Raw genomic sequence first — 25225 nt, forward strand, 5'->3', positions numbered from 1 at the left:
TTAGGAAAGATTTTATTAAGCTAATCTTGAGGTAAGAGATTCTCTTACTAGACCTTCGAACTGAAGTTAAGAGCTTGCATGTAATTTCTCCATTATGCATTGATTAGCTAAGATGCATAATGTGTTGATGTTGATGACTTATGTTGATGACTGATGTTTATGACTGATATTATATTGATAATGGTGACTGATTTACATTGATGATGATGCATGATATATTAATCACACAATTAAAGACGTTATGATTAATATTCATATCATGTTTACAATGTTTATGATGTGCTACAGGATATGGATGGGTATTCTGTTAACTTCATCGTCTATTAGGGCCATACCCATATGGGTGTCCCTTAGGATCACCACCTTTTTATGACTATATGGTTCGACGAGACCACCAATCTGTCATGATATATTATGTATATAAGTGGTTCGATTGGGTCACTTACAGCCCGATTGTCTTAAGTGTTCATTCGGGTTCACTGAAGACCAGTTTTGTCTTAAGTGTTCCTTTGGGTTCACTGAAAACCAGTTTTGTCCTATATGTTCGTTTGGGTTCAACGAACTCTCAATGTGTTCCTATAGGATCATCAGATTGTGTGTGTTCGGGAGCGCACCGATTTAGGGGTACTTCTTTATAGGACCCTAATGAGAAGTTAACAGACACCTAGCGGGACTAGTAGTACGTCCCTTACTAAGTATATATTTATACTCACTCTTCTATGTTTAATTTTTCAGGAAAAGGTAGAGGAAAGTTGGCAGACAATAAGTGACCACGACTTGCCATAGGGAAACTTATTATTGCTTCTGCTTATACTTTACAGTTTTGATTTTAGTATTTCTGTTTAAAAATTAGATAGGGCCCGAACTAGGATTTTATTTTCTAAATTTATTTCTACATACTTTTATTTATGATTTATAAATGAGTATTTGAGGTTTTCAATATAAATTTAATATTATTTATCATTTTGTTAAGAAAGTTTTTATGTGCATTTTTAATAGTAATGACCTCAGCTTAGTATAAAGAGTTGGATAGGAGAAAGGTACACTATGTATGTGGTCCGCTTTATAGTTAGTACAAACAATGTGATTCTGAATCGTTCATGTAAAGATATGGAAGTGAAAGCATCCTATGTAATGAGTTTACATAAAATTGGAACCATGAAATAGTCGTTTTTAAGTTCTAACATCGTTCACTGTATAAAACTGGCTATTTCGATTATTGATGGACTAGCTAACTACTCTTAATCCTAAGCTAACTATGAACTTCTGTTCATATAGAATTATCCTTAGATCAGCATAGGTGAGGGCACCTTATCAGCGCTAACCCAAAAAGCCTCCCATTTTAGGGGTAAGACTAGGTGGATGGCTAGGGACATATGGTGCAAGACAGAATTCTCAACTACCTATTTTACAGTTAGTAGATAGGTTGTTTTCTTAAGGACTGAATTTAAGTCTTGAACAAGGAGCCCCACCCTCTCATTGGACCTAGAGAGATTTGATTTATAGGTTGGACCTAAACCAATTACTCAATAGTGGATCAATGGAACTTAAGGAGCAAGATGTAATCTCAGGAGTAAAATGATATTTTGATCCAGTCGACGTTACGAACAACCTGTGAAGGATTAACTTACTAATCATGATTATATTAGAGGACAAAAATATATCTTTAGTGAGGGGAGTGCAACTACAAGACTTTACTGGAATGATCTGTTACTTAATGAATGTTGATTACCTCGGTCTAAAAGGGTTCCCTTGCTATCTCATATGGAATTAACTTAGAACAATATAATGGAATAATTGGCATTGTTCGAATTAGGTATAAAGAGATAAATTGACAAACATGTGTTTTATAGTCATTAGTTATCAATTTTAGATAGAGATTTATACTTAAATGTGATTAAAATATTAAAAATATGAATACAAATTCATATTTGGAAGCTCGAAATTGATGGAAATGGTCAAAGTGGTAAAAAGTCAAAATGTTAAGTTTTGACTTTGAAAAAATCAAACTTCAACCGGCTTTATGTTCAAATGTGATTTGAATTTTTGAAATATGAATGCGGATTCATGGTTGGGATGTCAGAATTAGTCAAGATGGACAAAATGATAAAAAGTCAAAATGTTGACTTTTGACTTAAAAAAGCCAAAGTTTGGAATTTTTTGGAAAATTTTGTATATTTTCTTGACCAAAGGACTAATTAAGGAATAAATGTGATTTTTGTAGATCAATGAGACTTTGAAGGAATTTTTCAACTAAGTATCAGTTCAAGTGCAGGGAGTAACACATTGATTTAAAAGTTATTAATAAAGTATGGTTTCCAAGTTATTGTTCAAAGACATGTTTTATGATAAATGATTGTTGAATTGATTTATAAACTTATGGTTTATGGGTCTATATTTTATGGACCATAAAGAAGGGTATATTTTTATACCTTAAAGGAGGAGGATTATAGTGACATATGGTTCCTATCAACTGTTTCGTCTTATAACGAAGAAGTTTCCAAGTTTAAAGCTTTCGCTTGCAAATATTTTATGTTTTCAAGTTAAAGGTTAGTTGGAATTGTTTCAAAAGTGAATGATTTCAGCTGACATCATGCCACCTTTCTGGTCTAAGTAGGTGATCTGGGAGGGGGTGTGAAAGTTCGGTCGTGCCTGTCACGTGCCTAAAAATAAACCAAAATAACCTCTATGAAATAAAAGCTCATGCCCAACTCGCCTTGTCATGCTTGACTCTCGCCTACTGCCCATAAACATATTTTTGTCCAAAATCTTAACTTGACTTTGAAAAATCATAACTAAAAATTAATAACTCGTTTGGAAAAACTTTCTTCAAAAAAGTTTCTCGAAAATGTCTTAGCGTTTCTACCTTAAAAGTTCATAATCAAATTCAAACAGACGTGTTCTGTGGCCACCAAAATGTGCACCTTGCTCAGTTTCTTCCACAAATTGACCTTCTCATCTATCCTTTGCTTAAACACAATCCTTCTCGCCTCCAATTTGAACAGCAACCCTAGTCTATAAACTAGACACAATTTCTGATGTTTTGAAAGTTGTTTGAGGTAATTGGCATGTGTGATTAGGTTAGATAACCTCCATGGCCTTCCTCGCGTAGTCTTCTTTAATTGCCTAGCTCTGTCCATCACTTCGCTAACCTCCATGGTTGTAAGCTTCCTCACATAACCTTGGCCACCCACTTCTATACTTGCTAACCTCTCATTTATTCTCGCTTAGCACAGGACTAGCCTTCCATGCATAGCCAACAACTTCGAAATCATCTCGCCAAGCAACTCATTTTCTTGCCAAGCATATCTTAAACACCATGACTTATCTTTAGAGGCTATCTCCTAATGTTGGCTGCCCACTCTTGTCTTCCTCACCGAGCTTGGAGGTTTTCCTAACATCATGACTTAGCCGCCTAGAACATGTCTTTTAAAGGTTATCTAATGTCACATGGCTTCCTAGCCCATGGTGAAAACGCCTAATGCCCCCTTGTGTATTTAGAGGTTATTTTTATTACCTTGGCCGCCTACCCCTTTGCTATTAACACTAGCTTTCCTTTCTTTTGACACTTAGTCAATTTTTCCAACTTTTCCTTCCTTGACTTGAACTCAAAACCTCAATATTTAGTTTTTACTTTCTTTCTCTATAAATCTTATTTTCTCTTACCTTTATCAATATTTAATAAATTTCAAAGATCTTAGAAATTTTGGAGTTTCACAGTATCCCAATAATATATGAGATTCAAATATTAAATAATATGAATTAATACATATCGATTCATATTAAACCAACATATCAAATTTAATGTGATTAAGATTCGTATTAAAACTACAAGTTATAAGAGATAAATATATTTGAATACAATTCAATATTGCATTAATAAAATATTTGATATTTAATTTAAAAATAAATAAGTAAATGTAAATTTGAATATTTATTTATTTATTTATTTATTGAAATTAAATTATATTAGATTAAATTTAAATTTAAATTAAATGAACACAAATTAGTGGTTAGTAGGGTGGGGGGATTTAACTCCCTTCACGAAACCAACAGACTGAATAGATCTCTTTTCCTCTCACAAAAGTAAGTACAAAGAAGTGTTCTCCGACTTTTTTGGCTTCCTCTTCACCTAGAACCAACAGCTTCCACAAGCTATCTTGTTCCTAAGAGAATAATAGACAAAGACTAGTGGTAGTGCTTACTTGTGGTGCCCGTGGTTTGATCATGCAGTGGATCTAGAGGATTAATAAAAGATTGAAGAGGTTCTAGAAACATATAATTATAATTCCCTTCCATCTTTTAAAAAAACATGCTTGATGTATCTTTTTTGTATTATCTAAATTTTCTCATCTAAATTTTCTCAGAGCACATCCACCATCTATTTTGTGTTAGGCTAGAGATTCAAATACGGTTTCTGACATGAATTTGTATGTTAATTATCGAGTATCGCAAATCAAAAACACACTTGTGTTAGTTTGATTGACTCTTCACAATGATCTATTTACAATATTGCATTTTTTTAGTCAATAAGAATATATATTATTAATTTAGGTTATTCAACTCTAATTATCTTAGTGATTCTAAGAAAATATAGAATATGGATCTTAACGAAATCTTATAGGAGAGATTAACCGAGGATCAAGTTTAATTAAGTTCTTAGATAATGTATTAAATTGCTTGTGCCTGTGATTGCAACAAATAGGCTAGCTAGACAAATCTATGAATGTTATTAATTTCAAAATTCCTAAGATCAATCTAACAATTTTGGTAGTCTCTAATCCCTAAGCTATACGTCTTTTACATTTTTTGCACTTTATTTTCATGGCCTTTGATTCTCGCACGAACACAAAACTCCTCATTTACCGGTTTAGCTAAATACTTAACTTGTTCAAAATTATATTTGTGCTTCCTTGTGATTCAACTCGGTCTATCAGTAGCAAGTAGTTTTTTATTGGTAATTATAGATATTATTTGATCGTAAAAAGCTTTGACAAGTTCTTGTCCATTGGTACTGCTGCAACTTTGAAATAATAGATATATGTTTTAAGCAAATAGCAAAGTTGATAGCATTTGTTCTCGTAATTTAGACTATATTATATATTGTAAAAGACAAATATGGACCACAATTATATACATACAAAATATATATATATAGACTCCCTACCATACTATAATATAAGGAGCTTTCTTTTTCATAATTAAAAGGATGATTGCAAGGACATTGAACTACTTTTCTTTGGGCCTGTTTTTGTATAAAATGAGAAAGTAATTGGCCAAAGTGATCAAGGTGGAGCTATGAAAGGAGCTTCTCGTGATTCCTGCCCTGCAAATGGAGGCCATGGTTCCCATAGCTACTCCAAAAATTCCCACTATCAGGTTCTTCTCTTTTATCATATATCTATTTTAAGTTAAATCCTATATTTGAACCTCTAAAGACATGTGACAAATGACTTAGAACAGCGTGCACACAACACCATTTCTATTTAGGCTTATAATTGAAGCAGTGTGGTAATGGTTTGATTCTTCTGTTTTTATTTTCGTCATATTGTTCTAAATGTTTTTTGATTCAACTAATTGTGAATTAATGGTGAAATAACTTAAAATGGCGCACACAACACAACACCACATCACATCACATTCTTTTATAAGAATTTATAGTGTGGTGGCGTTTGGATTGTCCTCTTTTTCAATTATCATCCAAGTCAACTTTTTCATTCAATGAATGAAGGGCAACACGACATGACGACTCTTATTCCGTTTCTAATCATTTCACACAGTTCTAAGCCACGTAAATTTGTTTGTGAAATAATCTAGAACCGATAGTTTTTATTAGGAGTTTGGAATAGCAGTGGTGTGAAAGTTTTTAGATTGTTCTGTTTTTAGTGACTACCAAACTGTTTGAAATGTCGAAATTTGAATAACCATCTAAAATAAAATATTGTTTTATAACAAGGATTCGAAATTAGATGTGGAGATAACTATTCTTATAGACAATGTTTAGTGGTATTTCAGTTGTAATTCATTTCAGCCATTTAATGTGAATAACATGAATATGAACTGTACCAATAAGATGATATCATTTCTTTTCCAGAAATCATTTGTAGACATAGTAAGGACCAAAATCGAAGAAGAAATCAAAGAAAAATTCAACACACCATCCCTAATTTCTTCTTCTTCATCAAACACGATTCGTCTCGCCGATTTAGGATGCGCAACAGGACCAAACACATTCTGGACAATGCAATACATAGTCAACGCCATAAAATCAAATTCCCCAAACATTTCCCCAAATTTCCATGTCTTCTTCAACGACCAAACCTCCAACGATTTCAACGCTCTCTTCCTCTCTCTTCCACCAGAACGAGACTATTTCGCCGCCGCCGCGCCTGGATCGTTCCACGGCCGTCTCTTCCCGGACTCCTCACTGCACTTGGTCCACACAGCGTACTCGATCCACTGGCTGTCGGCAATGCCGAAGGAAGTGAGGGATAAGAGATCAGGGGCGTGGAACGGAGGGAGGATTCACTATATAGGGGCCGCGGAGGGAGTGGTGGAGGCTTATGAGGGGAGATTTGCGGCGGATATGGAGAGGTTCTTGAAAGCTAGGGCTGAAGAAATGGTGGGTGGAGGGATTATGGTGATGATTTGTTTAGGGGTTTCTGACGACGTTTCTCCTTCTCAACTTCCCTTTCGGATTCTTTATGATAATTTGGCTTTTGCTCTCATCGATATGGCTAAAGAGGTATTACACTCTTTTCTAAACCTTCGTCTTCAGAAAATATACCAAAATAACGAAACTATTTATATATTTTTTATAACAAAATTTGTCCATCTATTTAAAAATTTTATTATAATTTATAAATAGGTTGGATAATACTCTTTTTTTTTTTTTCTTTTTTTAAATTTCTCTCTATTTTCAATTGACTAATATGAAAAAAAAATCATTTTTTCCTTAAAATTCTGCCTTTATTTAATCTTAAACCTTCGATGTTATCCCAACTAAAATAATTTTATCAAGTCGTATCCTTAAATTTTCCTTTGGATATGAAAGATGTCTCATTACATTAAGGTACTTTCATTTGTTATTTATAGACTAAATTATAAAGTATTCTAATATTTTGCTGTTTATATAAAAAACTATCCCAGACTTTTAAATTTAAAAGATATTCTTAAACTTGGGACAACAAATAAGAATATTTAACTTTTAAATGTTTTAAAAAGACTTTGAAATATTTTTAGAAAAGTAAAATTATACTTTGATGGGTAGTATAGGAAGAGAAATATTGCAAAAATAAATAAAAAATTTTAAAAACGAAAATTATAGATATAGATGTTTCTAGATTGTTTGAAGCTTTATTGAGTTGGAAAGAATCCATTTAGTTTCGCCCATTTTAAAACCAATCAAAATAAAAATTACTAGGAATTGCATACAAATTTTATATTACAATTTAAGGCGGATAAAGAGAGTTAGAGTTTGGGGCACATAGTTGAGAGAAGATCAAGTTTAACCAATCTACCTCTATATACTATATATTCAAACAGGGGTTATGGAAAAGGAATATTCTTTCTATTTTGCCAATTTTTTCCCTATCGATTTCATATTTCCCCATCCCTAAATTAAATAAATATTAAAAATGAAGATCAATAATTTTCAATTTGCACTATAATTTTTGCTAAATCTTACAAATGGTCTCTAAAATATGTATTAGGTCACTCTTAACTTAGTCATAATCAATCTTTTAAAATATTTAACATAGTATTGTCAATTTTAAAACTAAATGACATTATATTATTACACAAGAAACTAATTGAGTATTTTCCAAAAGGAGCTCACTCAATTGACAATTTTATGTAGAGGAATTGGGTTCAAATCCCTTGCCCCAGTTTGTATTTTAAAACAACTTGTTAAAAAAAAAAAATTCTTCAATTTTTGAAATTGATTTTTTTTTTTTTTTTTTTTTTTGATTTTACAATTTAAAAAGAGCAAAAAGAGAAATAAGTTTAAATCTATCACTTTTCCCTTCGCTATATTCAATTTAAAATTTAGGTACCTAATATATTCATTTATTGTTGAAATAATGTTAAAACTTTTAAAATTATGAAAATTGATTATTATTCTTTTGTTGGCAGGGGCTTCTTAATGAAGATGAGGTGGACTCATTCAACATACCAATATTCATCCCCTGCCCAAAAACGATGAGAAAATTGATAGAAAAGGATGGACATTTTAGCATTGAGAGAATCGAACTAGCAGAGCCAGCAACGTGGTTGAAAGAAAACATAGACGTACGAGTGTGGATCAATCATGTAAGAGCTGCAATGGAAGGAACTTTCATTGAACACTTCAAAAAGAAGGAATTAATGGATGAAATGTTTGAAAGAGTGATAAAAAAGCTCTCAAATTACCCTGAGGAGATCAATGAAAAGCTTCATGAAAAGGTCCAATTATTTGCTGTTTTAAAGCGCAAGAATGATGCTTTTCTAAAATAAAGAAATGGGTTGTGAAAGAATCTATATATGATTTCAACACTGCCCCTTTGTTTGTGATGTGTGATCAATAAATTTATTGTGTATGTATATATAAAACCTTGGTTGTGCTTCTTGGAATTGTGTGGTGCATTTTGGAATAAAGGGTATTTTAACCTTTTCTTTTATAATTTTATTTTATACGTCTCTTTCTCATGTATTTAGACAATAACCTTTTCCAAAAAAATAAAAAATCTTAAGAAGGTTTTGAGTATAGGTTTGTTTCCATGAATAGAAAAAATATGCATTTGAGTTTCATGTGACACCATCAGTAAATTTATTTGGAGGAGAGAATATGTAACCTACAAAGAACAAAATATCTATAATAATGTGATGCTTACCGTAAACAATACGATCTTTTAAGTTAACAAGTGAAAGAATGTGAAAGACAGAGAGTTTAAGATTAGGATTGAAGTTACCTTTTTATGTGTTATAATGATATATTTATGGTAGGATTTGTTCTGGGTATGTTCTAGTTTCCTGTAGAAATCCAACTATTAGGTAATTATTGCTCCCAAAACCTCCAACCATCATTGAAAGGAAATAATAATTCGACCGTCAAATGAAATTTTCAAGATAGAAACTACTTAATCGTTGAGTCACGAAGCTCTCTCCCTTTTAGACGTTTTGCAACTCTGTCCTTGTTTTGTGCAAGCAGTTCTAAAAAATTAACACAGTGTCCCCAAGTTAAAACAACTCAAAAAATGTTTATGATCGATTTGCACAGAGAAAGATAACCCAAACGAAACATCTTTTGAAAATATGATACTGCTCGATATATAAAATAAATAAATAAATAATATTTATTTGTGAAAAGAAAAAAGAAATGCAGAGAAAGAAGATGGAAAATTGATTGAATAAAAGAAAGAATAAGTGATAATTTCTCTTTGTTGAAAGGGGAAGAAGGGGGCCTTTTATAGGCTTTGAAGCCTAACCATAGCCAACGAAAAGTAAAAGCTTCCATAGAACATTTTCGAAGAATAGAGAATCAGAAGTAAGATCATCCATAGAATGTGCTTTCTGCATAACGCAATGAAGGACCAGCTTTTAAACACGTGGAATGTTTGTTGGCGACGAAGAAAATAATAAAAAAGTATTATTTAACAACGGGTGTGTATATGGAAATACTGCTATACCCTTAGGTCTAAGCCTATTTGAAGGGTGGGAACTTTTATATGAGCTTCCCTCCATCAAACTATCCATTGTGGGACAATTTAAAAAGGCAATTTTCATCGACAATCTCCAACTTGAAAATATTAAAAACATATAAAAACGTATTTCATCGAGTAACATCAGTCTGTAATATTGTGCATAAACAAAGGTGTTTTACAACTTGAATCTATACGTAGTGTGGAGTATTTAGAATATACTAGAGTAACTCTTGGTTTTGAACAAGACCTCTAACAACTTCTCAAACACAACATTTCTAAGGTGCAGTTGGAAAGCTCATCCTTTAAAGCCTAACACGTGTATCCCAGTTTAGTAAATGCTCAAGAGAATTTTCCTAAACTCTATAGAAGACGACTCTTACCTCCACATTCACATAGGTGATCTATCAAGAATAATCCTGTAGCTAGATATTCCATTTGACATCAAGTATAGATCTCATCAAGAACTTAGTTAAACCTTGATCATATATGGTTCGAGATATCATGTTGTGACTCTAGGTCATAAAAGGAACTGTTTGTAACGTTTCACATGATTCACTATAGATCCCTTGAGATTAGTTATTACCCCTTAAACCTATTTTTTTGGGTCTTCAGTTTACACGTTGGGTTTTCTGTATAGGTGATTCATTTTTCTATAGTCACGAGTCCCATCGTTTCTAAGGTTTTGAAAACTTTCTCTTTGGGTAGTCCTTTCATGTAACACCCCATGTCACATCCTCTCCCATATCACCTACCTAGATTCGAGAGACAGCGTGATGTCATGTCGCGTGCCTTAATTTAAGACAAATAACCTTCGTAAACTAAAAACTCACGCCTAGCATGCCTTGCCTTCCTTAATACTCGGTCGTAGCCCAAAAATAAATTTTTGTCTAAAAACTTAACTTTAGTTTGAAAAATCATAACTAAACATCCATAACTCTTCTAGGAAAACTTTCTTCTACAAATTTACTTAAAAATGTCTTAACTTTCTTACCAAAAAATTTATGATTCAAATTTCAAAAGATGCATTCTGTGACTCCCCAAGTGTGCACCTTGCTCAGATTCCCTAAAATTGACCTTCTTACCTTTTCTTTATTTGAATGCAATCCTCCTCGCCTCCAAACTAACTAGCAACCTTTGTCCAGATCCCTCTCATTCAGATGTGATATCGGTTCATTCATATTTTCCTCCTAAACTCAGGACGTTACATGCCACGGACTTTTGCTTAGTTTGTCCCCCAATCATATCTTATTGGGAGAGGTTCTATTCTAATACCATCTGTAACACCTTAGAACCAGGATTTGGACTAGGATTCGAAATTTGGATCCCCAACATTCCCTTACATCCCCAACAACTTGGAAAAATCATTCTTACTTGTCTTAAAGGCTTATTCCAGTGAAAGTTCTCCCCACAAACAAACACGAGTCCTTTCAACATGCTTTTTCCTCAATCACATACATCCTAGGAAAATTTTCAAGAGGTCATCCAACATAGAATTGTTTCTAGCCAAGCACACTTACCTTTTGAGTTTCTATGATCGAGCTACCAAAAAGGAAGGTACACCTTGTTGGTATAGGTTGTAACTTTAATTCATTTTAAGTCTTTCTTAATCTTACTTTCATGTTCTCAGAATCCCTCTCATTCAGATGTGATATCAGTTCGTTTATGTCTCCCTCCTAAACTCATGGCATTACATTTTATTAATGGATCTATCTGACTCTCATCTGTTCGTACATGATCAACTCTAATTGCATCAGTAGTGGGAAACTCTCTAATGGTTTTGTGCTTATGACAAATTTGTCATCTTTTTCTACTATAATAACTATTTTAAACTTTTACGATTGCTGTAGTATTATTGCAATGGATCAAGATGGTTGGTAATGGTTTTACCCATAAAGGAGTATCATATAGAAAATTTCTACATCAACTTACTTCTTTACTAGCAGTTGCTAGTGCTATAATCTCTAACTCCATCGTAAACTAAGGTAGCATAGTTTATTATGTTGGATTTCTAAAAAATAGTTCCTCTTGTTATATTGAAGATATAACCACTAGTAGTCTTTGAGTCATATGAAAGATAGTTCAAGTTAACATTGTTGTAGCCTTCAAAAACAATGAAAAACGTTTAGTAGTGTAATACTAGGTTATGGGTTTTCTTTAAGTATCTCGCAACCCTTTGTACAACATTCCAATGCTCTATACTAGGAGTTTTTGTGAATCTACAAAGTAATCCTACAATTTGAGTTATATAAGGGCTAGTGCAATCAACAACATATTCAAGACTGCCTATCATGCTCGCATACTCGGATTGAGGTAACACTGCCACCAATGTTTTTTAACAACTTTACATTGGGGTCATAAGAAGTACATGCTAGTTTACATTCGAAGTAATTATATATTTTGTTTAAAAAAATTTCTACAGAATGAGATTGATCCAAAGAAATCCCTTCTCAGACCTAGTTATTTTTATCCTTAAGATTGCATTAGCTTCTCATAAGTTTTTCATGTCAAAGTTTGCACTCAACATAGTTTTTACATCATTTATGAAGTGAAAGTTTGACCTGAGAATTAATAAATAATCTACATACAAACAAAAGATTGTGCAAAGATTGTTTTCAAACTTATGGTATGTAATCACTAAACATTAGGATCAATAATGTCTTTTAAAGGTTCTTGTAGTAGCCTTGGTAAAGGAAGTTAAGAAGAAATTTTTATTAAGAGTGTTAGTTGATAAGTGATATTATTTAGGTGTCATCGTCTAAGTGATATAGTTGGTGCGAAATTGTAGTTGAAAGTAAGAAAGGTTAAAGGAAATTTGGTTAAGTGTTTGTATTACAGCCAAAGAATGGTTAGTAAGGTGGAAGAGAGGCTAGGTAACAAAAAAAGTGTTTTGAGTCAAGACTAGGCGCCTAACCTCTAAGAACATGAAGTAGGCGACTATAAGTGAGCTAGACATTTTGAAGATGGGCTAGACAGTCAACCATGTTATTAAAAACATCTAAGACAAGGCTACGTGGCTAAGCATGCGACTAATGTGAGACTTGTGTTTAAATAGAAGAGATAATTTTGGAAATAGGAAGTTAAGTAATAGTGTTGAAAATGACGTTTTAGTTAAAGTATGGATTTTGAAAAGTTATTTGTTTATTGAATTGCATTAAGATAAGACAACGCAATGAAAGAAGAATGTATTTTGATGTTTGGCATAAAGTTAAGGCGACACAAGGAAGAGAACGCGAGTTGAAGTTAGGCGATAAAGAGTTAGGAATTTTCTGGAAAATTTCCTAATTATACTTAATGGGCCACGTGTGAAAGTTTAAGCTAAGCATGACTTAGATGAACTTGGAGCCTACACATGTAGCACTTTAAGCTGGAGCTGACAAGTTACTAAGAGTTCAAGGAATCACTAGTCTATTTGGGATTAGTATAAATAGTAGATAAGGGTCATTAGAAGATGATGATTAAACTAAAACTTTCAAATTTATTCTGCTAAAAAGAAGTGCTAGGCGAGAAGAGGCCTATGGATCATTAGGTGTTTTGAAGAAAAGACTTAGTACAACGAGTAATTTTCAAAGTGGTTTGACGAATTTAAAGCTTTCTTTATAATTCCTGTACTGTCATGCTAATGTTTTAGTATAGACAACTTTATTAATGTTTATAAGAAAGTTTGAATGATTTCCATAGAAAGTTTTTTATACTAATTTCTTATGGGATGATTTGTGTTGTATGTTATGATTGAGAGCAAACCATTAGTCATATTCCTATGACTAAGCTAATTAATTATGTGCACATAATGAGTCAAGGCAACTAAGGGGTGAGTTAGTGTCCTGTTTAAAGTGAGCAATAGTTAGGGTCAGTTGGTGTCGTTCAGAAGAGGAGCAATATCGGTTAACTTCACGCCGTCTCTCATGTCGAGAGTAGGGAATCTAGGAGGGGGTGTAATAGCCTAAGCAATGGGAAATGAATCAATAAAGTATCAAGAGATGTTGATAGTGATGCAGTCTTCACAGTAATCTATGCGTGGGAATGATTCATGTTCTTGTTGAAGGAATGGGGAAGACTAACATGTGTTTTTTATTTATTAAAATGAGATGTTGAAGCCTATTTGATGAAATGTTTTAACGCATTGTATGCTCTAAAGGTTTTCAAAATCTATCACTCACTAAGTATTTGATTTACGTTTTAAGTTTTTCCTTCCCAGATGATCAGGTGTTACAGCGAAGTAATGGAAAGTTAAGATGGGTTACTACACGTGCAAGCTGATTAAGCATTCTAACTTCTTTTACTTTCTAATTCATGTAGTTAGGAAATTATATTGTTTAGAACAACCTTGTACTAAAAGAGTTGCATCTTAGTTTTGTGGGAGCTAAACAAGGCGTTAAGTTGAATTGCTTTAACTCATGTATTAGGAAGTGTAATTTTTAATTGTGGAACACGTGGTTTAAGTAATGAAGAAGTAAATTGAGTTTACACTATGTACGTTATGTTTGGATATTGCATAATAATTTTATGTTTAAGTTCAAGGACTTAAGTTGAGCATTCTAAAGTTTCAACTTGAGGCATTAATACTACTCAAGTTGCATCACGTGTCACATAGGGAGTTCAAGGATACGTACGGGGCAGGGTGTGACAGCTAAGGCTTGACAAGCTTGGCTAGGCGAGAAGTGTTGAAATTTATGTCCTAAAACTCATAGTTTGTAGTTTAAATAATATTCTATTTAATAAAGTGGTTATTGAGGACTTATTAGTGAAAGTAGAATACTATAATTTTGAATCTAATGAACTAAGGTCCGGAAGCAATCTAGTGTAGACTTGAACTTTATGTAGAGACATAAACGTGAATCAAGTTCGAGTATAGTTTATGAATAAGGTTAGGTGCCTTATTCTGTAAATACTATGAATGAGGCCTACTTTTTAGTTAGTACAAACAATGTGATCCTAAATAGAGACGTGGAAGTGAAGGCATCCTATGTAAAGAGTTTACATAAGATTGGAACTATGAAATAGTCACTTTTAAGTTATAACACCGTTGACTATATAAAACCGACTATTTCGATTATTGATGACCTAGGTCACTTAATTTTAATCTTGAGCTAACTATGAACTTCTGATCTAACAAAATCATCCTTAGTTCTGCATAGTTGAGGGTAGCTCAACAGCTCTGGTCCAATAAACCTTCCATTTCAAAGGTAAGATCAAGTGGACGGCTAGGAACATAGCGTGCAAGATGGAATACACTCATATCCACTTTATGGTTAGTAGATAGGTTGTTCCCTTAAGGACTGAATCCAAGTTTTGAACATGAGGCTCCACCCTCTCATTGGCCAAAGATGGATTTGGTTTATAGGTCGTACCTTAAACTAATTGTTCAATAGTGGATCAGTGGGACTTAAGGAACAAGATCTAATATCGAAGGTAAAATGGTATTTTGACCCAGCCGAGGTTACGAACAACCTTTGAAGGATTAACTTACTAATCATGGTTATATCAGTTGGACACTAATATATCTATAGTGAGAGGAGTGCATCTACTAAACTTTAGTGGAATGGCTTGTTAGTTAACGAGTGTTGATTAACTCAATCTAAAGAGAGTTTTACCAGTTAATCTCGAATCACTGGCACCCATGATCTATAGGTCCAGTAGGTTCCCCTACTAGCTCATATGGAATAAACTTAGAATAGTATGATGGAATGAGTTGAATTGTTCAAATTAGGTAAGGAGAGAGAAATCGAGAAGTATATGTGATATGGTTGTCGGTTATCAGATTAGAGGTAGAGTTTTATGTTGAAATGGAATTTAAATATTAAAAATATGAATGTGGATTGATATTCAAAAGCTTGGATTTATGGAAATGGTCCAATGTGTAAAAAGTCAAAGTGTTGACTTTTGATTTTGAAAAGCTAAACTTTGATCGACAATTTATTCAAATGTGATTTAAATTTTAAGAAAATGAATCTAGATTCAAGCTCGGCAGGTCAAAATTAGTCAAGATAGAGAAAATGGTAAAACGTCAAAATATTGTCTTTTAGTTTGGAAAAGTCAAAGTTTGACTTTTGACCAAATCACCATTTTGCCCTTTGACCCAAGTTAGTGGAAAAATCCAACATTTTGTTGGATAATACTACTAACTCTCATGGGCTAGGTGTTTTCACTTAATGAAGACAAAAAGTCCACTAAAGAAAGTGGATTTTGAGTTATTGTGCTTTGATGTTGCATGGACATGCAATTTTGCAAGCAAATTTCTTATAAACATGACCTTACAATTCATTTTATGGGTTGGTTGTTTTGGGCTCTCGTACAAAATTGTACTTCCATTTCTTCTTCTTCATTTTAATATATAACAAATGGAGAAATTCTTCCAAGCTCAATTCCACTTTATTTCCATCACTTTCTCTCTCCCGATTTCTTCATCCAATAGGTTTCATAAGCTAGTTTTGAGTCCAGAGGATAGTAGGTCAACCTTAATGGTGGTTCAAGCAACAATCAGAGCTTCGAATGTAAGTTTCCTAAAAATTCTAATTTCAAATTAATTTAGGGTTTAGAACTATGCATGTTAATCTCAGTAATTAGAGTAAAATTTTGATCCAGTTTCCGCTACGCATGTCTAAAAACTTACATGTTGTATCAGAGCATGCTTAAGTTTACTTAATTTAATATGGTGGGTGTCAATTTATTACATAAATTGTGTGTTGAACTAAAATAGATATATTATGGTTGTGGCCCTAAATTAATTGTATTAATTATTGTAACTGGCCTAAGATTTGTGGCCTAATTAATTTTATTTAGTGTTTGTAATTTTTAAAGAGTTATTAGAGCTGTAATTAGGTTGTAATTGCAAAAGTGTGTAAACCCGAGAATTTTCTTGGATTATTTGTTGTTGTCATATATTATAGGAAGTTGAATTTAAGTTGTTATTTAATTGTTGATGAAAAATGGCAAAGCTTTTGGTTCAAGTTGTTTTAATCATTTTGGAATTTATTCTGAAAAAAAAACAAAGGGAAAAGAAAGTGGAATTATGTGTATGTGTGTGTATATATTAAATAATAAAAAGGAAAAAAAAAAGTTAAGAATGAGGAAGAGAGAGATAAGGGAAAATAAAAGTTTTCGGTGCAATTTCTTTCTCTAAAAGACTTCTCCATCGCCCAAGGCATTTCTTCATCCTTTTTCACCAAAATTTAAGAGGGAGTTTGAGGTAAAACCTGAGGAAGAAGAAGACGGGAAATGGCTTTGAATTGAGATGAAGGAGATGAAGAAAAACTTAAAGGAAGAGGCACTAGTACAAAACTGGGATTTAATGTCAATTTAAAACCAACATTAAAGAGGATCAATGTCAGTTGGCAACCGACATCTATGATAATGTTATTAAAGCCCTTTAATATCGACTGCACTTTGATGTCAGTTTCAAACCAACACTAAAGAGGTATGTGTCAATTGTAAACCCACATCTATGATCATGTTATTAAAGCCCAAACCGACATTAATGATGCCTTTCAATGTCAGTTTTGCTTTGACGTCAATTTTAAACTGACATTATGGATCGTCTTCTGTATCAGTTTGGCACATGCTTTTTTTAGTTATTGTTGATAAAATAATGTATGTGATAGTCCAACAAATGAATAAAATTAATATTTTTTTAGAAACTATATTATTTCTAATATACAAAATAAAATCTTAGTATTGTGTTTATATATACGATAACTTGACTCCAACAACAAAGAAAGCGAGAAGTTTAACTAAGTAACCTATCAACAACTGTAAGGCTCTAACTGCGTATCACTAACGCGGTAAAGGTCATGCGGTAGATATACTACGAAGGGATTGCTTAGAATGGGACATGTTTCACGAAACGATTATGCAATGGAATGGCCACTATGCAAAGGAAGTATGTGATAGGCAACTGGACAAGTTAAGGGTACCTCACCTAAAAATAGTGATATGATCGTGATGTTAGTAGGTCGGAGATTGATTGGACCCAGCTAACCAATCCAAATTCAGGATAAGGGTTAGACAGAGACACGTGGCGTTTTGAGATTGGACCACTTCTTGCTGCTGAAAAAAGTAATCATTTCGACATGGAAAAACTCACTAGGAGAGATCTATAAATAGAGGAATTCAGACCAGTTTAAAGTTGCTTTTACTCTATGCTCACTTAAGAGAATTAGAAAGATTTCTAAGAATTTTTTAGATCCAAAACAAGCCTAATTGAAACGAGGATTACGATCAAGTGCAAAGGAAACTCTTGGCCAAGGAAGCTAGGCTGAAGAACTAGTTGATTGCGACTGTGAGTGGTTCTTCTCATAAAATGTTTATAAATGAAAAGGATTTCTAAAATGTGTTAAATCCCCGGATATATTTCTAATTGAGACTATGAACTATATGATTTCCCTTGTGTTTTACAATTCTTGAAATGCATATGACTTAAACATAAATTGGATTTATTATGCACTGGAATGATGTGATGAAATAATGTATTCTAAAGAATGCATGAGATCCGATAAAGGTTGAAGTGAGATGATCATATAACACGATATGAATCATAACAAATTATTTAAAAGAAGTATTTTGTGAGAGATTTTCCAAAAGAAAGATATGATTTGAAAGCTTTCTCTTCGAGTCTTATGTTGCATTTATGTTTAATGCATTGTGTATGTATTGTTGATAATGGCATTGTTTATTTGAAAAGAGAAAAGTAATGTTCTTGAAATGATGATTTTAGAAGAATGCATGAGACTCCATGAGGATTGAAATGAGATTATCTTTGTACCCTATGCGATATAATGCCTTATTCTTGCTATGTGATCTGGGATAACAAGCTCTATTCTTACCGTGCGATATGGAATAGAATGTCCCATTAATTTTGTGCGATCTTGAAAAGGATGCCTCATACTTGTGTGATCTGGTATGGGATGCCTCATACTTGTCGTGTGATCTGATATGAGACACCTCATACTTGCTGTGTGATTTGGTAAGAGTACAAAGATGTAATTGACTATGCAGAATGATTCTGCAAAATGACAATGTGGTATGTGAGAGGCATACGATGCGATATGAATTACGGTGAAAGAATTGAAAAAGAAAAAGAATTTTATGTGAATTATGATGAATGATAAAAGTAGTGATTCTCCCTTGAGATTTCTGATAAATTGAGATGTGAAAATGCTTAATGCCTTGAATGAATGTTTTTTTAAAACTCAAAGATGTAATGATTGACCTACACCAAGCTTGATAAAAGGTATTGATAAAAGACCCCACTTCCTACCAAAGGACATCCAGCCTTGATCACCTTCTATGCCTTGTAATTGCATCATTTTGGTAGTGGTCACTGATATCAAATGTACCCTTGCGATTTTTTTGTAAATGAAGTTTTCTTGTTTCATTCAAGTTCAAATTCTATGTTTAAATTTGTGGTTTAAGAAGTTGTTCTGCTTACTAGGCATTTGGCGTGCTATCTCGCTGGGAGATACGCGTTAAATGACTAGGCGGTGTGCCTCCACTTGGTCGCATGAAGTGAAATTTGGGGCGGGACATGATAACAAGAGTTACATTGCTCGTCATTTATAAAAAACAGTTACAGTGAGAGAGTTGATATTAACTTTGGAGGGTCCAAAAATTAGCTAATTGGACATCGTCGTCGTTGTTAAGTTGCCGCAGTTTTGGGAATAGACACAACATATAGAATAAAAAGAATTATCAAGTATGTAAAGACAATCTTGAAGATAATCTAACACAATCTCCTATAAGTGTAAAGACATCAGCATAACCTTCTAAAATAAAACTATTGATAACAACAATAAAGTACATACGGTAATGTGCCTACCTTGGACTCTCTTCCAACATTTCTTCTCGTTTTGGATCGGAAAGACCATAAGTTTCAACCATAAAGAACCTCAACAAATCAACCAACATATTTAGACTAAGCAAATTGAAAACAGAGTCATTCAATCATCTAATAAAAGTAATAGGTTGATTCTTATCTACAAAGAGAGGAGAAAAGCAAGGAAAGTAATTATTACTGTACCATAGAGATTTTGGCCAAACTTCGAAAGTTGAATATTGTTTCAAAAAACCTTGCCTTGCAAAAAATGAATCTCCACCAATGCCTGAAACAAACAACAACGAGATGAGTGTTATGCCCAAATATGAGTAAGATGGTGAAGATTTTCAAGACTACAAGCTACCATTGAGATCATCCAAGAAAAAAAAACTATTGAGAATATTATGTGCTTAAAGTAGTGAACAAAAAGGTCACTATAAACCTATAAGAAGACAAGACATGTAAATATAACCATTATAGACACACATTTGCACAAGAGTCGTTGAGGTACAAATTAATACAAGTGTTGTATTCCAAGAACTCTCAAAAGCTAAAATTTTCAATCAAAATATAATAAGAACATCTCAATCTAGTAACAAAAGTAGATATTTAACCACAAAAATACCATGTGTTGTTTGTATTTCTCCCTTACAGTTGATAAAGCGCCTCCTCTTCAACTAAGGTAGAAATCATGTACAAGTAGAATGCAATCGTTCATATCAGTTGACTTATATCCACTAAAATGCTCCAATATATTAGAAAATCATGCAAGTGCTACACATTTTGCACAATTACCAACAGGGAAAGATAGACCTATTACACTTGTCTTAAAAAGGTGTTTGTCGTGGGATTTCCAAGTTAAAATTCCAGTGACTCCAATATTTTAGCCTTCATTTCAGTCACCTTGGAAATCAAAATAAATACAAACACTATGATCTAACCAATCTTGATTATGACTAACGTTGTTCGAGGATTGACATAGATTAAACAATAGATGAGTAGAGAATGGCATCTTCTCTATTAATTGTAGGTAGTGTCTGTGATATAAACAAATTATTCCACATGTGAAGGACTGATTTTTTCGTACTTTCTTTGCGTACACAAAAATTTGAAAAATAACAATGTTAATGGGTGACTTAATGTGAAGCACGAACAAGCAAGAGGATAAAAGAACAGTGAAAGTACCAATGGGCTTTATGAGGCAATGAGCATAGCCGAAACGCCTACCAATTGGAATTTTTGTCTGCTAATTGCATTTAGGGTTAAGTATTTGTCAAAACCATTTTAAAAAACCATGCCAAAATTTCAAAACTAAAATGTTAGTTTGTAAAAACTTGAATTAGTTTTTGAAAATCCAAAATGATCCAAAATGTTTATTTAAAAGGTGAAAAGCTTACAACAAAGATGTGCAAGAAACAAACATAATTGCTGAACCAAAAACAATATGATATAACTAAAACCAATAACAAAACAACGTATACTATCATTTAAAATTTTACTATAATATAATTAGTAAAGGGACTAAAATTAGACCTTTCAAATTATTATAACCAAAATGAACAAAATTGAAAGGATAAAGAATAATAGTCTTCCATTTTTTCATTGTTTTTATGTATATGTTTATCATTGATTATATGTGGATCTTATCCGATGAAAGTTTAGTAGATTTAACGCAAAACCAACTACAAGATGGTTAAGTGACACAAAATAGAAACAGTGGGTATACAAGAAGAATGGTTCAATCTTTTCCATTTGTTTCAATTGATAAAAAAAAAAACAACGAATCACCAAAAAAAAAATTAGGATAAAAGAAAAGGGCAAAATATAAAAGAAAAGAAGGACGAAAAATACAAGTGCTGAAACGTGGTTGGTTCCCTAAAGGATTTTCTTCAAAATATCTAGCATTTTGGAGTAATGGTAACAAACAGAAATTTAAATGAAAAAGGTGAGTGAGGGTAGAAGTAATGCACTACCTCAGAAATATAAATTGGAACAAGCACTGTATTAACTCTAATGCGAAGGCCATCAAGAAATCTTCCCCAAAGTACTTCATCCAAGGTATGGGCTTGAGCACCGACACAAACAGGGCGGGTCAAACAGTGGGTATACATTTACACAAGTCTAAATACCTCGACAACGCTCCAACAATCAAGGGTATTGTTGCAATTTGTGAAGTACGCCTAAAGCCTAGTTTTAAATCAAGCAGCGAACCAGAGCTTATACTTCCAAGAAATGCACCAACAATAAAAATGCTCACAACAAATCATTTGTTTGCTAGGTATTCTATCTACAAATTAACAGACAGCTGAGCGATCGTCATTTCCATCTACAGAACACAAACCAAACATCCCTCATATAGTCTTACCCTATGTGGTAACCGAATTGAAAATTACATATGGAAGCAACAAGAACATGAGGAAAAGTAGGCAACCATCCTAAATCAAAGTTATCGCCATCTTTCGCTCGCAACGAAGTACCTTCTTCACTCTTTGCATATATTCAAAGTGCTGAAAATTCAGTAAAAACATATCAAATAGCTTACTGGATAGAACTGAAAATTCAAAGTGCTGAAAACTTTTTTCAAGAATAACATAGAACTTAGACATCAAATAAAATGGAAGATTAGAACACATCATGGCATATGGCAATCAAAAATCAATAACTAGCCATCATCAGTATACTCTATCCTTAATCTCAAGTCGTCAAAATTATTAGAAGGAAAGGAGAATACATATTTTTTATTTTGTATCCTTATGGCAACAAGTGTATGAGGCCCTATATGAATTCACATAATCTCTAATCAAACAATAGTGTCAATGGAGTTCCAAAAATTTCCGAGAAGTAACTTGGCAATTTAGATGTCCCCACAAGCATGAATAAAATTACACACAAAGAACTATAACCGAAGTTACTCAAAATCAGAAGATATTAGCTTACCTCAGTTGATTTTCAACAACAAAACAAGTCCTCTTTTGACTTTCAACCATCTCAAATTAATCCTAAATCATAAACTTAAACCGACTAACATCTAAGACCCAATAACATTTTCTAAGTTACACAAAAGAATGCTCAAAGAGTTTACTAGAGTTATCATTTACTCTGTAACCGTCTCAAACCTCATCCAAACAATATGAACCTAAACACAACAAAATTTTAAAAGTTGGACCAAAAACCACAGCAACAATAAACTCGAAAGGGATTGAAGTCTCGATACTCACCGAGAATTTACTTATTGAACCTTAACTCAACCTGGACAACATACTAACACCATTCAAAACTCCATTACTCGAATCTTATGCTACAGTACCATGTGTAAATAAATGGAGTCAAACGGACCGTAGGTAACAAGAAAATAGCGAGAAGAAGGCTAAAATGCCACAACACGAGTTGGACATGGAAGATCAAATGATGCATTGGTTGTTCCCACGACGAGGAACAAGAAAACGACAGCCTACGAGAGGAGCGAGAGAGAGAGAGAGAGATCGAACCCAATAGATGGAGAGGAGGAGGATTGATCGGTGGTCTAAGCTATGGTGATGGCGTTTGATCCAAACACAAACAAATCGGGCAATGAACTCAACAAATCTGGCCACTATCACAATAGATCTAGGGCACGATCTGGGCACCAAACGAAATGCGAAGACTGCTATCTAGCGAAAGAATGGTGCTCACAATGTGCTTCAATGGTGGTGGCACAACTTGCTTCGACAGATCTTGAAGGGACAAGAGCCATGTGCAACGAAATATTTAACAGATACCTTAAACTCAATTTAATTTGAGAACCTAAAAGTACCAGTATATTGACAAAAACAATTACATAAATTAATTTACTTTTGGCTAAGCATGCTTTCAAAATAAATATACAAAGAAAAGGAAGAATACGTTAACGACTCTGGATCTGCCAATCACCAAATAGGGACACCACCACTCGAAAACCTTCCTATTCTATGAGCTATAGATCGACTTATGGAAACCAAAACTTGGAAGGGAATTTTAGTTTTACAGATAATAATTTTCTTGAGAGAATTTTGCAGAGTACATAAAAAAAACCGTTTTAGAGAAAAACAGAACTCTTCAGTCGTTCTCCTACCTCCCACTTCTTCAGGATGAAGAAGAGAGAGTTGAGAGATCTCTAAGTTGTGTGGTATAACCATCCACGGTTTCCATTTAATTAATTTAATTTAAAAGTAATAAATTAAATTAAGGGAAATTGTCAAAAATAGCGAATTGGACAAAATATTTACAACATGTAGTAAAATTTTAAATTCTATCAATAACAAACATTAATAGACACTGATATGCTTCTATTTGTGATATTTGATAGATAGTGATAGAAGTCTATCGGTTTCTATCATTAATAGAATTCAAAATTTTGCTATAGCTTGTAAATATTTTAATTTATTTTGCTATTTTTAAAAATGCACCTTAAATTAAATTAAATTAAATTAATTAACTTAATATGAATTAAATAAGGAATCTTTCCAAAAATATAACAAATTGGTAAAATATTTACACTGTATAGAACAATTATGAAAACGGAAAAATCTCACAGACCCACAATAGAAAATACCAAAAATGCCCCGTCAACAAGGCGTGTAATATATTTGGTACACGATCGCTTATATTTTGCTATTGTTTGGTACATGATCGTTTAGATTTGGGCGTTTAGATTTGGATAGCCAAATCTAAATGATTTATTATTCTAATTCTATCATTTAATTTGGTTACAAGATTGTTCAATTTGGTTACACGATCGTTTAGATTTGGTTACATGATCGATCGTTTAGATTTTGCTGTCCTAAATCTAAACGATTTTTTTTCAAAATTTGGTACACGGTTGTTTAGATTTTGCTAAACGAATTTTTTTAATATTTTTTGGTACACGATCGTTTACATTAGCTTACACGATCGTTACACGATCGTTTAGTTTTTCAAGATTTTTTGGTACACGATCGTTTAGATTTGGCTGAACGATTTCTTTTAATCCTTTTGGTACACAATCGTTTATTTTTTTTTACACAATCGTTTAGATTTGGCTACTCCAATCTAAATGATATTTTTCTAAATTCTTTATATACGATCTTTTAGATTTTATACGATATAAAAAAAAAGACGATAGAAAGAAATTGGAGCGATAAAAAAAAAAGAGAAAATGAAGAAAGAATATAAAAAGAAATCAGATTTGGTTACCCAAATCTAAACGACGTAAAAAAAAAGGAAAAGAAGAAAGATGATGGAAATAAATCGTGGCAGAAAAAAAAAAGACGATAGAAAGAAATCGCAGTGAGGGGAGAAGAAAGACGAAAGGGTAAACCTGAAATATTTAAAAAATGGCTAACTTCATGTGCTTTGTTACACGGACTGTAAATATTTTAGTAGTTTGTTATATTAATAAAAGTTAACCATTAAATAATTAATTAAATCATATTTAATTAATATTTTATTTAAATCATATTTAAATGAATATCTCTCACATAACCTATAGATTTAATTTAATTAGTTCAATTAAATCAAATTTAATTTAATAAAATTAAACTAAACTATTAATTAATTCTCCAATTAATTAATTGCTAAATTAAATATCTTATATTTAATTTAATCCAAGTTTGAATCATATTTAAATATAAATTTCTTTCATAACCAATAGTTTTATTATGTATCATATACACATTAAATTTTAACCTATTGTTAATATGAATCTAATTCACATTAAATTAATATTTGAATTCGTTCAAAT

At 32.7% G+C, this 25225-nt stretch overlaps 1 protein-coding gene across 1 annotated transcript; it reads left to right on the forward strand.

The window, feature by feature from the left end:
- Positions 1–5178: 5178 nt before the first annotated feature.
- LOC103502901 (loganic acid O-methyltransferase) lies at positions 5179–8660 on the forward strand. The gene is made up of 3 exons (XM_008467023.3): positions 5179–5379; positions 6095–6745; positions 8134–8660. The coding sequence occupies exons 1-3, from the start codon at positions 5299–5301 to the stop codon at positions 8491–8493; spliced, it is 1092 nt and encodes a 363-aa protein (XP_008465245.2). The 5' UTR covers positions 5179–5298; the 3' UTR covers positions 8494–8660.
- The last annotated feature ends 16565 nt before the right edge of the window (positions 8661–25225 follow it).

The sequence above is a fragment of the Cucumis melo genome, chromosome 10 (genome assembly GCF_025177605.1).
Source record: "Cucumis melo cultivar AY chromosome 10, USDA_Cmelo_AY_1.0, whole genome shotgun sequence".
In the NCBI taxonomy this organism is placed as follows: Eukaryota; Viridiplantae; Streptophyta; class Magnoliopsida; order Cucurbitales; family Cucurbitaceae; genus Cucumis; species Cucumis melo.

What these genes read in the sequence shown, in the direction of transcription:
- LOC103502901 (XM_008467023.3), top strand. Translation starts at nt 5,299, where the DNA reads ATGAAAGGAGCTTCTCGTGATTCCTGCCCTGCAAATGGAGGCCATGGT. An exon ending in CCAAAAATTCCCACTATCAG is followed by an intron (nt 5,380 to 6,094) that starts GTTCTTCTCTTT and finishes TTTCTTTTCCAG; the next exon opens with AAATCATTTGTAGACATAGT. An exon ending in TCATCGATATGGCTAAAGAG is followed by an intron (nt 6,746 to 8,133) that starts GTATTACACTCT and finishes TTTTGTTGGCAG; the next exon opens with GGGCTTCTTAATGAAGATGA.